At 42.3% G+C, this 15,728-nt stretch overlaps 1 protein-coding gene across 1 annotated transcript in view; it reads left to right on the forward strand.

Annotated features, from left to right (window-relative positions):
• The window catches only part of crtac1b (cartilage acidic protein 1b), a 143,438-nt gene that overhangs the window by 94,522 nt on the left and 33,188 nt on the right, over positions 1-15,728 (forward strand). The window contains exon 8 of the mRNA XM_061909917.1: positions 12,583-12,719. Within this exon, the coding sequence (XP_061765901.1) occupies positions 12,583-12,719 (137 nt within the window). The remainder of the gene's footprint in view (positions 1-12,582; positions 12,720-15,728) is intronic.

Genomic DNA, 15,728 nt, shown 5'->3' on the forward strand with positions numbered 1-15,728 from the left:
TATAGGCAAAACGTTCAAAAGCCAGCCACGAAAATGCATTAGACACATTTTTGTCTCTATGCAAGAGCCCGACTTGCATAGAGACGGGCTCTCAAACGAAAACATTACAACTGCGCATCGTTCACTTGAAAGAGCCGTTCAAAAGCCTCGACCCGTTCACATCTCTATTGATCCTGATGGAAGGTGTGATGACTTTATTTACATTTTATTGACAACTTCTCCGCAGTGTACACATGCTTGAAAGAGCGCTCGCGACTGAGATGTGCTTTACTGTGTTTAAATTGGTGAAGGCATCCAGCGTCCTTCAGGACGTGAATACATCTTCACGGGGGTCAATGAAGGGGTGAATGTGTGACGGGTATAGCCTGCAGATAGCGCCATCAACATGATGCACTACGTTTCTACGTGTTCTCGCAAACACACTCGCCACAAATAGGATTAGATGTCTGTTATTTTTCTTTTTCGGTCTCGAGCTTGTTAAATCAGGAGTTCACAGCAAATTTGAAGACCCTCCTTTCCACACTACACCCGCGCTGACATTCTTGCACGCGGCGCTGACCTTTTGGCTCGCGTAATGAAGCTGTTGTATCAGTCCAGTAAACCGCTAATTAAATCGGGCTGAAGCAGCAGCTTGCCGTCGCAGTGAAAAGTGCAGATTAGGCCTGTTTGTGCTTTAATTAAAATCTATTACCTCGCTTTGCTTTGCAACAGTTTTTACACACACAGAGGAAGCAGATAGGCATTGATTAACACAGTGGAGACCCTAAAGTCGAATTCCTCCGAGGAGGTACCATTCAGTACTAGACCAACATTATTTGGCTTTTTTGCTCATATCAAACATTTTTGTTACATATAATCCAATAAGAGCATCAGCTTTAGCAATGCGCATATATTCAATCAGGGCTGTAGAACCATAGAATTGAAGAACTGTGGAATATAGACCCCAAAATTCCATACGTCTATAGGCCCAGCAAGTGCCATAGAACCAACATATTCCCCAGACCCATAGACCTCAAATGTGCCATACAACTATAGAACCAGCAAGTGCCGTAGAACTAGCAAGTTTCGCCGAAACAACATGTGCTACCGAATCACAGTACCAAAAAGTGCCATAGAATTAACAAATGCCATAGAGAAATGGAACCATCACTTACACGTGTCGTAGAACCAGAGACCCAGAAATGGGCCTGAGTCCCATAGAACCAACAAGTGCCATAGTACCATAGTCCAAAAAATGCCACAGAACAAAAAGTGTGGTCGAACCGTAGAACTAACGAGTGTCATAAAACTATAAAACCATCTAGTGCCGTAGTCCCATAGACCCAACAAGTGAAATAGCACCGATAAGTGTCGTACTACCAAGGAACCAATGAGTAACTTAGTCCAAAAAGTGTTACAGAACCATAGTATTATGAGTGCTGTGGAACCACAGAATGATCTGGTGCCATAGACCCATGGCACCAACATGTGCCGCAGAACCATAGACCTTAACATGCCACTAGCAAGTTTCGTCGAAACAACATGTGCTACCGAATCATAGTCCCGAAAAGTGCCATAGACCCTTAGAACCATCAAGTGACTTTCTACCAACTAGTGCCATGGAATTAACAAATGCCATAGGCAAATGGAACCATCACATACACGTGTCGTAGAACCATCGACCCAAAAATGGGCCTGAGTCCCATAGAAACAACAAGTGCAAAAGAACCAACAAGTACCATAGTCCAAAAAATGCCATAGAATAAAAAGTGTCATCAAACCATAGAAATAACGAGTGTCGTAAAACTGTAAAACAATCTAGTGCCATAGCAACAATAAGTGCCATATTACTAAGGAACCAACAAGTAACTTAGTCCAACAAGTGTTACAGACCCATAGTATTACGAGTGCTGTGGAACCACAGCATGATCTGGTGCCATAGAACCATGGCACCAACATGTGCCTCAGAACCATAGACCTCAAACATGCAATACAACTATGGAACCAGCAAGTGCCGTAGCACTAGCAAGTTTCGCCGAAACATGTGCTTCCGAATCATGGAACCGAAAAGTGCCATAGGCCCTAAGAACCAACAAGTGACTTTCTACCAATAAGTGCCATAGAATTAACAAATGCCATAGACAATTGGAACCATCACATACACGTGTCGTAGAACCAGAGACACAAAAATGGTCCTGAGTCCCATAGGTACAACAAGTGCAAAAGAACCAACAAGTACCATAGTCCAAAAAATGCCATAGAATAAAAAGTGTCATCGAACCATAGAAATAACGAGTGTCGTAAAACTGTAAAACAATCTTGTGCCGTAGTCCCATAGACCCAACAAGTGAAATAGCACCAATAAGTGCCATATTACCAAGGAACCAACAAGTAACTTAGTCCAACAAGTGTTACAGACCCATAGTATTACGAGTGCTGTGGAACCACAGCATGATCTGGTGCCATAGAACCATGGCACCAACATGTGCCTCAGAACCATAGACCTCAAACATGCCATACAACTATGGAACCAGCAAGTGACTTTCTACCAATAAGTGCCATAGAATTAACAAATGCCATAGGCAAATGGAACCATCACATGCACGTGTCGTAGAACCATCGAACCAAAAATGGGCCTGAGTCCCATAGATACAACAAGTGCAAAAGAACCAACAAGTACCATAGTCCAAAAAATGCCATAAAATAAAAAGTGTCATCAAACCATAGAAACAACGAGTGTCGTAAAACTATAAAACAATCTTGTGCCGTAGTCCCATAGACCCAACAAGTGAAATAGCACCAAAAAGTGCTATATTACCAAGGAACCAACAAGTAACTTAGTCCAACAAGTGTTACAGACCCATAGTATTACAAGTGCTGTGGAACCACAGCATGATCTGGTGCCATAGAACCATGGCACCAACATGTGCCTCAGAACCATAGACCTCAAACATGCCATACAACTATGGAACCAGCAAGTGCCGTAGCACTAGCAAGTTTCGCCGAAACATGTGCTTCCGAATCATGGAACCGAAAAGTGCCATAGACCCTTAGAACCAACAAGTGAATTTCTACCAAAAAGTGCTATAAAATTAACAAATGCCATAGACAATTGGAACCATCACATACACATGTCGTAGAACCAGAGACACAAAAATGGTCCTGAGTTCCATAGATAAAACAAGTGCAAAAGAAACAAGTACCATAGTCCAAAAAATGCCATAGAATAAAAAGTGTCATCGAACCATAGAAATAACGAGTGTCGTAAAACTGTAAAACAATCTAGTGACGTAGTCCCATAGACCCAACCCAACAGGTGAAATAGCACCAATGAGTGCCATATTACCAAGGACCCAACAAGTAACTTAGTCCAACAAGTGTTACAGACCCATAGTATTACAAGTGCTGTGGAACCACAGCATTATCTGCTGCCAAAGACCCATGGCACCAACATGTGCCGCAGAACCATAGACCTTAAACATGCCATACAACTATAGAACCAGCAAGTGCCGTAGCACTAGCAAGTTTCGCCGAAACATGTGCTTTCGAATCATGGAACCGAAAAGTGCCATAGACCCTTAGAACCAACAAGTGACTTTCTACCAATAAGTGCCATAGAATTAACAAATGCCATAGACAATTGGAAGCTTCGCATACACGTGCCGTAGAACCATCGACCCAAAAATGGTCCTGAGTCCCATAGAAACCAAAAGTGCAAAAGAACCAACAACTGCCATAGTACCATAGTCTAATAAGTGCCATTGAGCAAAAAGTGTCATAGTACCATAGAACTAACCAGTGTCATAGAACTATAAAACAATCTTGTGTGGTAGTCCCGTTAACCTAACAAGTGAAATAGCACCAATAAGTGCCATATTACCAAGGAACCAACAAGTAACTTAGTCCAGCAAGTGTTACAGACCCATAGTATTACGAGTGCGGTGGAACCACAGCATGATCCGGTGCCATAGAACCATGGCACCAACATGTGCCTCAGAACCATAGACCTCAAACATGCAATACAACTATGGAACCAGCAAGTGCCGTAGCACTAGCAAGTTTCGCCGAAACATGTCCTTTCGAATCATGGAACCGAAAAGTGCCATAGACCCCAAGAACCAAAAATGTACCTTCTACCAATAACTTCCATAGAATTAACAAATGCCATAGACAATCGGAACCATCGCATACACGTGTCGTAGAACCAGAGACCCAAAAATGGGACTGAGTCCCATAGAAACAACAAGTGCAAAAGACCAAACAAGTACCATAGTCCAAAAATTGCCATATAATAAAAAGTGTCATCAAACCATAGAAATAACGAGTGTCGTAAAACTGTAAAACAATCTAGTGCCGTAGTCCCATAGACCCAACGAGTGAAATAGCACCAAAAAGTGCTATATTACCAAGGAACCAACAAGTAACTTAGTCCAACAAGTGTTACAGACCCATAGTATTACAAGTGCTGTGGAACCACAGCATTATCTGCTGCCAAAGACCCATGGCACCAACATGTGCCGCAGAACCATAGACCTTAAACATGCAATACAACTATAGAACCAGCAAGTGCCGTCGCACTAGCAAGTTTCGCCGAAACATGTGCTTCCGAATCATGGAACCGAAAAGTGCCATAGGCCCTAAGAACCAACAAGTGAATTTCTACCAATAAGTGCCATAGATTTAACAAATGCCATAGGCAAATGGAACCATCGCATACACGTGTCGTAGAACCAGAGACCCAAAAATGGTCCTGAGTCCCATAGAAACAAAAAGTGCAAAATAACCAACAACTGCCATAGTACCATAGTCTAATAAGTGCCATTGAACAAAAAGTGTCATAGAACCATAGAACTAACCAGTGTCATAGAACTATAAAACAATCTTGTGTGGTAGTCCCGTTAACCTAACAAGTGAAATAGCACCAATAAGTGCCATATTACCAAGGAACCAACAAGTAACTTAGTCCAACAAGTGTTACAGACCCATAGTATTACGAGTGCTGTGGAACCACAGCATGATCTGGTGCCAAAGAACCATGGCACCCACAATTGCCTCAGAACCATAGACCTCAAACATGCCATACAACTATGGAACCAGCAAGTGCCGAAGCACCAGCAAGTTTCGTCGAAACAACATCTGCTACCCAATCATAGTCCCGAAAGGTGCCATAGACCCTTAGAACCAACAAGTGACTTTCTACCAATAAGTGCCATAGAATTAACAAATGCCATAGACAATTGGAATCATCGCAATCACGTGTCATAGAACCAGAGACCCAAAAATGGTCCTGAGTCCCATAGAAACAAAAAGTGCAAAAGAACCAACAACTGCCATAGTACCATGGTCTAATAAGTGCCATTGAACAAAAAGTGTCATAGAACCATAGAACTAACCAGTGTCATAGAACTATAAAACAACCTTGTGTGGTAGTCCCGTTAACCTAACAAGTGAAATAGCACCAATAAGTGCCATATTACCAAGGAACCAACAAGTAACTTAGTCCAACAAGTGTTACAGACCCATAGTATTACAAGTGCTGTGGAACCACAGCATGATCTGGTGCCATAGAACCATGGCACCAACATGTGCCTCAGAACCATAGACCTCAAACATGCCATACAACTATGGAACCAGCAAGTGCCGTAGCACTAGCAAGTTTCGCCGAAACATGTGCTTCCGAATCATGGAACCGAAAAGTGCCATAGACCCTTAGAACCAACAAGTGAATTTCTACCAAAAAGTGCTATAAAATTAACAAATGCCATAGACAATTGGAACCATCACATACACATGTCGTAGAACCAGAGACACAAAAATGGTCCTGAGTTCCATAGATAAAACAAGTGCAAAAGAAACAAGTACCATAGTCCAAAAAATGCCATAGAATAAAAAGTGTCATCGAACCATAGAAATAACGAGTGTCGTAAAACTGTAAAACAATCTAGTGACGTAGTCCCATAGACCCAACCCAACAGGTGAAATAGCACCAATGAGTGCCATATTACCAAGGACCCAACAAGTAACTTAGTCCAACAAGTGTTACAGACCCATAGTATTACAAGTGCTGTGGAACCACAGCATTATCTGCTGCCAAAGACCCATGGCACCAACATGTGCCGCAGAACCATAGACCTTAAACATGCCATACAACTATAGAACCAGCAAGTGCCGTAGCACTAGCAAGTTTCGCCGAAACATGTGCTTTCGAATCATGGAACCGAAAAGTGCCATAGACCCTTAGAACCAACAAGTGACTTTCTACCAATAAGTGCCATAGAATTAACAAATGCCATAGACAATTGGAAGCTTCGCATACACGTGCCGTAGAACCATCGACCCAAAAATGGTCCTGAGTCCCATAGAAACCAAAAGTGCAAAAGAACCAACAACTGCCATAGTACCATAGTCTAATAAGTGCCATTGAGCAAAAAGTGTCATAGTACCATAGAACTAACCAGTGTCATAGAACTATAAAACAATCTTGTGTGGTAGTCCCGTTAACCTAACAAGTGAAATAGCACCAATAAGTGCCATATTACCAAGGAACCAACAAGTAACTTAGTCCAGCAAGTGTTACAGACCCATAGTATTACGAGTGCGGTGGAACCACAGCATGATCCGGTGCCATAGAACCATGGCAAAACATGTGCCTCAGAACCATAGACCTCAAACATGCAATACAACTATGGAACCAGCAAGTGCCGTAGCACTAGCAAGTTTCGCCGAAACATGTCCTTTCGAATCATGGAACCGAAAAGTGCCATAGACCCCAAGAACCAAAAATGTACCTTCTACCAATAACTTCCATAGAATTAACAAATGCCATAGACAATCGGAACCATCGCATACACGTGTCGTAGAACCAGAGACCCAAAAATGGGACTGAGTCCCATAGAAACAACAAGTGCAAAAGACCAAACAAGTACCATAGTCCAAAAATTGCCATATAATAAAAAGTGTCATCAAACCATAGAAATAACGAGTGTCGTAAAACTGTAAAACAATCTAGTGCCGTAGTCCCATAGACCCAACGAGTGAAATAGCACCAAAAAGTGCTATATTACCAAGGAACCAACAAGTAACTTAGTCCAACAAGTGTTACAGACCCATAGTATTACAAGTGCTGTGGAACCACAGCATTATCTGCTGCCAAAGACCCATGGCACCAACATGTGCCGCAGAACCATAGACCTTAAACATGCAATACAACTATAGAACCAGCAAGTGCCGTCGCACTAGCAAGTTTCGCCGAAACATGTGCTTCCGAATCATGGAACCGAAAAGTGCCATAGGCCCTAAGAACCAACAAGTGAATTTCTACCAATAAGTGCCATAGATTTAACAAATGCCATAGGCAAATGGAACCATCGCATACACGTGTCGTAGAACCAGAGACCCAAAAATGGTCCTGAGTCCCATAGAAACAAAAAGTGCAAAATAACCAACAACTGCCATAGTACCATAGTCTAATAAGTGCCATTGAACAAAAAGTGTCATAGAACCATAGAACTAACCAGTGTCATAGAACTATAAAACAATCTTGTGTGGTAGTCCCGTTAACCTAACAAGTGAAATAGCACCAATAAGTGCCATATTACCAAGGAACCAACAAGTAACTTAGTCCAACAAGTGTTACAGACCCATAGTATTACGAGTGCTGTGGAACCACAGCATGATCTGGTGCCAAAGAACCATGGCACCCACAATTGCCTCAGAACCATAGACCTCAAACATGCCATACAACTATGGAACCAGCAAGTGCCGAAGCACCAGCAAGTTTCGTCGAAACAACATCTGCTACCCAATCATAGTCCCGAAAGGTGCCATAGACCCTTAGAACCAACAAGTGACTTTCTACCAATAAGTGCCATAGAATTAACAAATGCCATAGACAATTGGAATCATCGCAATCACGTGTCATAGAACCAGAGACCCAAAAATGGTCCTGAGTCCCATAGAAACAAAAAGTGCAAAAGAACCAACAACTGCCATAGTACCATGGTCTAATAAGTGCCATTGAACAAAAAGTGTCATAGAACCATAGAACTAACCAGTGTCATAGAACTATAAAACAACCTTGTGTGGTAGTCCCGTTAACCTAACAAGTGAAATAGCACCAATAAGTGCCATATTACCAAGGAACCAACAAGTAACTTAGTCCAACAAGTGTTACAGACCCATAGTATTACGAGTGCTGTGGAACCACAGCATGATCTGGTGCCATAGTACCATGGCACCAACATGTGCCTCAGAACCATAGACCTCAAACATGCCATACAACTATGGAACCAGCAAGTGCCGTAGCACTAGCAAGTTTCGCCGAAACATGTGCTTCCGAATCATGGAACCGAAAAGTGCCATAGACCCTAAGAATCAACAAGTGACTTTCTACCAATAAGTGCCATAGAATTAACAAATGCCATAGACAATTGGAACCATCGCATACACGTGTCGTAGAACCAGAGAAACAAAAATGGGCCTGAGTCCCATAGAAACAAAAAGTGCAAATTACCAACAACTGACATAGTACCATAGTCTGAAAAGTGCCTTTGAACAAAAAGTTTCATAGAACCATAGAACTAACCAGTGTCATAGAACTATAAAACAATCTTGTGTGGTAGTCCCGTTAACCTAACAAGTGAAATAGCACCAATAAGTGCCATATTACCAAGGAACCAACAAGTAACTTAGTCCAACAAGTGTTACAGACCCGTAGTATTACGAGTGCTGTGGAACCACAGAATGATCTGGTGCCAAAGAACCATGGCACCAACATATGCCGCAGAACCATAGACCTCAATCGTGCCATACAACTGTGAAACCAGCAAGTGCCGAAGCACCAGCAAGTTTCGTCGAAACAACATCTGCTACCCAATCATAGTCCCGAAAGGTGCCATGGACCCTTAGGACCAACAAGTGAATTTCTACCAATAAGTGCCATAGATTTAACAAATGCCATAGGCAAATGGAATCATCGCATACACGTGTCGTAGAACCAGAGACCCAAAAATGGTCCTGAGTTCCATAGAAACAAAAAGTGCAAAATAACCAACAACTGCCATAGTACCATAGTCTTATAAGTGCCATTGAACAAAAGGGTCATAGAACCATAGAATTAACCAGTGTCATAGAACTATAAAACAATCTTGTGTGGTAGTCCCGTTAACCTAACAAGTGAAATAGCACCAATAAGTGCCGTACTACCATAGAACCAACAAGTGACTTAGTCCAAAAAGTGTTACAGAACCATAGTATTACGAGGGCTGTGGAATCACAGGATGATCTGGTGCTATAGAACCATGCCACCAACTTGTGTCGCAGAACCATAGACCTCAATCGTGCCATACAACTGTGAAACCAGCAAGTGCCGAAGCACCAGCAAGTTTCGTCGAAACAACATCTGCTACCCAATCATAGTCCCGAAAAGTGCCATAGACCCTTAGAACCAACAAGTGAATTTCTACCAATAAGTGCCATAGATTTAACAAATGCCATAGGCAAACGGAATCATCGCAGACACGTGTCGTAGAACCAGAGACCCAAAAATGGTCCTGAGTTCCATAGAAACAAAAAGTGCAAAATAACCAACAACTGCCATAGTACCATGGTCTAATAAGTGCCATTGAACAAAAAGTGTCATAGAACCATAGAACTAACCAGTGTCATAGAACTATAAAACAATCTTGTGTCGTAGTCCCGTTAACCTAACAAGTGAAATAGCACCAATAAGTGCCGTAATACCATAGAACCAACAAGTGACTTAGTCCAAAAAGTGTTACAGAACCATAGTATTACGAGGGCTGTGGAATCACAGGATGATCTGGTGCCATAGAACCATGGCACCAACTTGTGTCGCAGAACCATAGACCTCAAACGTGCCATACAACTATAGAACCAGCGAGTGCCGTAGCACTAGAAAGTTATATTCTAGTCTTCATGAAAGAAAGACATCTATATGTGTTACACATGCTTGTATTATCATTAAACACATTTGACTTGTTAACAAAAATGTATCTTTCATAAATAAATAAATATTAATAATATATAAGAATGAGGTAGATCCCCTCGATTTGGTCATTTGAAAAGTAGCTCGCCTGCAGAAAACGTGTGGCCACCCCTGATATAGACCATTGCTACCCACTGTGACTGAAATCTTGGACGGAGGGTGGGAGAGGCACAGCCGTAACACAACCAAACCTTCATTGTTCATCCGTAAAGTTAAGATTGAATGCTTTTTGTTTTTGCTAAACATGTCTATCACACTTACATGATAGTTAAACACATTATTTTGTGACATCCCTGTTAAAAGTTTTACGATGGTGAAACTTTGACCTTGGAGCAGACTATTCCTCCTTCCATTATTCCATAGGGACACCTCCAATCTCAGAGGTTTCACATTATAGTTCTGATGAAATATTCAGTATATTGAACCTGTCCTGCTGTTCATATGTCAGACAAGAAGCAAAGAACCATGCAGAGACAGAGTTCAATATAGCTCATGAGGAGAACGCATGGCGCTGAACACTTAAACACAGTCTCGCCCTACGCGCTAAGGTTCAGCTCCCGCATCCCTCTTTTTATTCAGAGTTCCATAGTCAACATCACTGAGGCCGGCTCTAAAAGGTGTGGTCACATATATTATGCAAAGCAGGTCCAGGACGCACAATACGTGACGGAATTGGCTGGGGGCCTTGTGATTTCGCCTTGTCCCTGCTTCGTCCGCGTGCTGTCATCGTATCTTCTTTGCGGTCCTAGAAGTCCTTGGCTGTAAAACAAAAATAGGCCACCCCTCAGACAAGAAGTTTTGTCCTTGCATAGGTTAGAAAAAGTCTAACTTAAGCACAATAGCTAATAACTAAAGCAACGGACTTTAAGCATACTAAAGTTAGTGATAATATAGACATTATTAATCTAACATCATACTCTTCAACGCAGTGACAATCTCACATATATATGGTTTCTCTCCTTTCCCTGCAAAGCTTGTGTGTTTCCTGCAGTAATAAAGTGAGTCTTCTTTATCCATCATACATCTACTCCGCCCTCTTTCCCTCCGTCATGGCCTCAGTCGGCCATTGCCTCTCCTTCACCTTAAAAAGCAAGAAGGTCACCCCCTCTAGGCAGCTTTATGAGCCTTATAATTAAAACATGGTGTAAATACTGAAGGTAGTGAAGGGCTGCTCTATAATTCTTTCCCGACTTATCACCGCATCGCTGAAGCAGGAAGACATCTGTTACTTTCACGTCCAAAAACAGTCTGATGAGTTTTTGTTTTTTTTCGTGTGTGTGCGTGTACTTTTCTGATAATATTACATTTTAACAGTGAGGGAGTGAGCATTGACAGATCAATGTTTGACTCAAGGACAACTGGACTAGATTTTTATTGCTGTTTTGTTGAGGAACATGACCTTCCATCCATCCCTTTTACTACCGCTTATTCCCTTTCGGGGTCTATCTCAGCTACAATCGGGCGGAAGGCGGGGTACACCCTGGACAAGTCGCCACCTCATCGCAAGGCCAACACAGATAGACAGACAACATTCACACTCACATTTTTCCGTTTTCCGTTCGGGCTCCAGTACTCTGGAATGCCCTCCCGGTAACAGTTCGAGATGCTACCTCAGTAGAAGCATTTAAGTCTCATCTTAAAACTCATCTGTATACTCTAGCCTTTAAATAGACCTCCTTTTTAGACCAGTTGATCTGCCGCTTCTTTTCTTTCTCCTATGTCCCCCCCTCCCTTGTGGAGGGGGTCCGGTCCGATGACCATGGATGAAGTACTGACTGTCCAGAGTCGAGACCCAGGATGGACCGCTCGTCGGGACCCAGGATGGACCGCTCGCCTGTATCGGTTGGGGACATCTCTACGCTGCTGATCCGCTTGAGATGGTTTCCTGTGGACGGGACTCTCACTGCTGTCTTGGAGCCACTATGGATTGAACTTTCACAGTATCATGTTAGACCCGCTCGACATCCATTGCTTTCGGTCCCCTAGAGGGGGGGGGGGTTGCCCACATCTGAGGTCCTCTCCAAGGTTTCTCATAGTCAGCATTGTCACTGGCGTCCCACTGAATGTGAATTCTCCCTGCCCACTGGGTGTGAGTTTTCCTTGCCCTTTTGTGGGTTCTTCCGAGGATGTTGTAGTCGTAATGATTTGTGCAGTCCTTTGAGACATTTGTGATTTGGGGCTATATAAATAAACATTGATTGATTGATTGATTGATTGACATTCACACACTAGGGACAATTTAGTGTTGCCAATCAACCTATCCCCAGGTGCATATCTTTGGAAGTGGGAGGAAGCCGGAGTACCCGGAGGGAACCCACGCATTCACGGGGAGAACATGCAAACTCCACACAGAAAGATCCGAAGCCTGGATTTGAACCCAGGACTGCAGGACCTTCGTATTGTGAGGCAGGCGCACTAACCCCTCTTCCACCGTGAAGCCCGGAACATGACCTGGCGACCTGAAAGTTATAGGATGAGCATTGCGCAAGCTGATCCTGTGCTACCTTTTTAACACGAAGTTGAAATAAAACGATGTACAAGTACAAAACAAAGGTTTTTACCTGGTTTGAAATAATTATTTTTTTATTTCTTCCCAGGACATCGCCTCGCAGAAGTTTTCCATGCCGTCCCCGGTCCGCACCGTTATTGCAGCCGACTTTGACAACGACAACGAGCTGGAAGTTTTCTTCAATAACATCGCCTACAGGGGGCCCTCGGCCAATAGACTGTTTAGGTATGCACTACCTGGTTCCTTTTTTTTATGTATTCATTTTTTTTTACCTTGACCATCTATCGAGCTGAATGCACAATTTACACTGAGTGACCACAACAAGTGATACACCTGCACGATCCTGCAATCCACAATCATACTGAGAGCTATTTTTTTTTCTTATATTAAGTTATTTCGCTACTTGAGAATTAATATTATGTTACGATAAACTGCAGTTCAATACCACTGCAAAATGCACACACAGTAACAAACATCAGGGTTTCTAAATTCCCATGCATTCATTTATTTGTGGCAGGCAGCAGCACAAACTAATTTTTCAACCTTCATAAAATATTTTCATAACTTTTAGGAAGATGCATGGACTTACAACTTGGGGGTCTGTGTCGCTTTCACTGGCACTTAGCAACTTTGAGGAGGGTGGCAGGAACCCTCACAATGACCACAGAACTTTCCTCCGGATCAGGGGTGCCCACACTTTTTCTGCAGGCGAGCTACTTTTCAATTGACCAACTCGAGGGGATCTACCTCATTCATATATATCATTTATATTTATTTATTTATGAAAGAGACATTTTTTGTAAACAAGTTAAATGTGTTTAATGATAATACAAGCATGTGTAACACATATAGATGTCTTTCTTTCACGAAGACAAGAATATAAGTTGGTGTATTACCTGATTCTGATGACTTGCATTGATTGGAATCAGACAGTAATGATGATAACGCCCACATTTTCAAATGGAGGAGAAAAAAAAGTTGTCCTTTCTGTACAATACCACATGAAAGTGGTTGGTTTTTGGCATCTAATTCATCCAGCTTCCATACACTTTACAAGAAAAACATTGGCGGCAAATTCCGTAGCTTGCTTGATTGACATTCACGGCACCCGAGGGTCTTGTGAGATGACGCTGGCTGCTGCCAGTTCATTATTATGAAAAAATGACAGAGAGGAAGGCGAGAAACACTTTTTATTTCAACAGACTTTCGCGCCGTCCTTTCCGTCAAAACTCTAAAGGCCGACTGCACATTTCCTATCTTCACAATAAAAGCCCTGCTTCATGCTGCCTGCGCTAACAAAATAAGAGTCTCGGAAAGCTGGCGTGCACAAGTGATGTGCACGCCAGCTTTCTGAGGGATCGCTTGTGCACGCCAGTTTTCCGAGACTCTGTATTTAGTTAGCGCAGGCAGCATGAAGCAGGGCTTTTATTGTGAAGATAGGAAATGTGCAGTCGGCCTTTAGAGTTTCGACGGAAGGTACGGTGCGAGAGTGTTGAAATAAAAAGTGTTTCTCGCCTTCCTGTCGGTCATATTTTCATAATAATGATCTTGCAGCAGCCAGCGTCATCTCACAAGACCCTCCGGTACCGTGAATGTCATTTAAGTGACGTCTTGGTGAAGATTGATGTTCACTAATTTTTAGGTCTATTTTTTTTAAAAGCCTGGCTGGAGATCGACTGACACACCCCCCGCGGTCGACTGGTAGCTCGCGATCGACGTAATGGGCACCCCTGCTCCAGATGGTCTTATCTTTTGTCCGTGTGAAACAAAACATGAGCGGTTTGGCCAAAATACCCAGCAATATGTTTGGAGGAGAAAAGGTGAGGCCTTTAATCCCAGGAACACCATCCCTACCGTCAAGCATGGTGGTGGTAGTATTATACTCTGGGCCTGTTTTGCTTCCAATGGAACTGGTGCTTTACAGAGAGTAAAAGGGACAATGAAAAATGAGGACTACCTCCAAATTCTTCAGGACAACCTACAAACCCTGCTTCCATATGAGTTGAGAAATTGTGTTAGATGTAAATATAAACGGAATACAATGATTTGCAAATCATTTTCAACCCGCATTCAGTTGAATATGCTACAAAGACAACATATTTGATGTTCAAACTGATAAACATTTGATTTTTTTTTTTTTGCAAATAATCATTAAATTTGATGTCAGCAACACGTGACAAAGAAGTTGGGAAAGGTGGCAATAAATACTGAAAAAGTTGAGGAATGCTCATCAAACACTTATTTGGAACATCCCGCAGGTGTGCAGGCTAATCGGGAACAGGTGGGTGCCATGATTGGGTATAAAAGCAGCTTCCCAAAAAATGCTCAGTCTTCCACAAGAAAGGATGGGGCGAGGTACACCCCTTTGTCCACAACTGCGTGAGCAAATAGTCAAACAGAAGAACGTTCGTCAAAGTGCAATTGCAAGAAATGTAGGGATTTCAACATCTACGGTCCATAATATCATCAAAAGGTTCAGAGAATTTGGAGAAATCCCTCCGCGTAAGTGGCATGACTGGAAACCAACATTGAATGACCGTTATTTTTGATCCCTATCAGAAACTGACATCAATCTCTAAAGGATATCACCACGTGGGCTCAGGAACACTTCAGAAAACCACTGTCACTAAATACAGTTTGTTGCTACATCTGTTGGTGCAAGTTAAAGCTCTACTAAGCAAAGCGAAAGCCATTTATCAACAACATCCAGAAACGGCGCCGACTTCTCTGGTCCCGAGATCATCTAAGATGGACTGATGCAAAGTGGAAAAGTGTTCTGTGGTCTGACGAGTCCACATTTCAAATTGTTTTTGGAAATATTCGACATTGTGTCATCCGGACCAAAGAGGAAGCGAACCATAATGTATCCACATACTTCCACATACTGATATGCTAAAGGTTTTACAAACCGCGTTTCCATATGAGTTGGGAAATTGTGTTAAATGTAAATATAAACAAAATACAAAGATTTGCAAATCCTTTTCAACCCATATTCAGTTGAAAATGCTAAAAAGGCAACATATTTGATGTTCAAACTGATAAACATTTGTTTTTTTTGTTGCAAATAATCATTACCTTTAGAATTTGATGCCAGCAACACGTGACAAAGAAGTTGGGAAAGGTGGCAATAAATACTGATAAAGGTGAGAAATGCTCATCAAACACTTATTTGAAACATCCCACAGGTGTGCAGGCTAATTGGGAACAGGTGGGTGCCATGATTGGGTATAAAAA

This window comes from Nerophis ophidion, linkage group LG09 (genome assembly GCF_033978795.1).
Source record: "Nerophis ophidion isolate RoL-2023_Sa linkage group LG09, RoL_Noph_v1.0, whole genome shotgun sequence".
Lineage (NCBI taxonomy): Eukaryota > Metazoa > Chordata > Actinopteri > Syngnathiformes > Syngnathidae > Nerophis > Nerophis ophidion.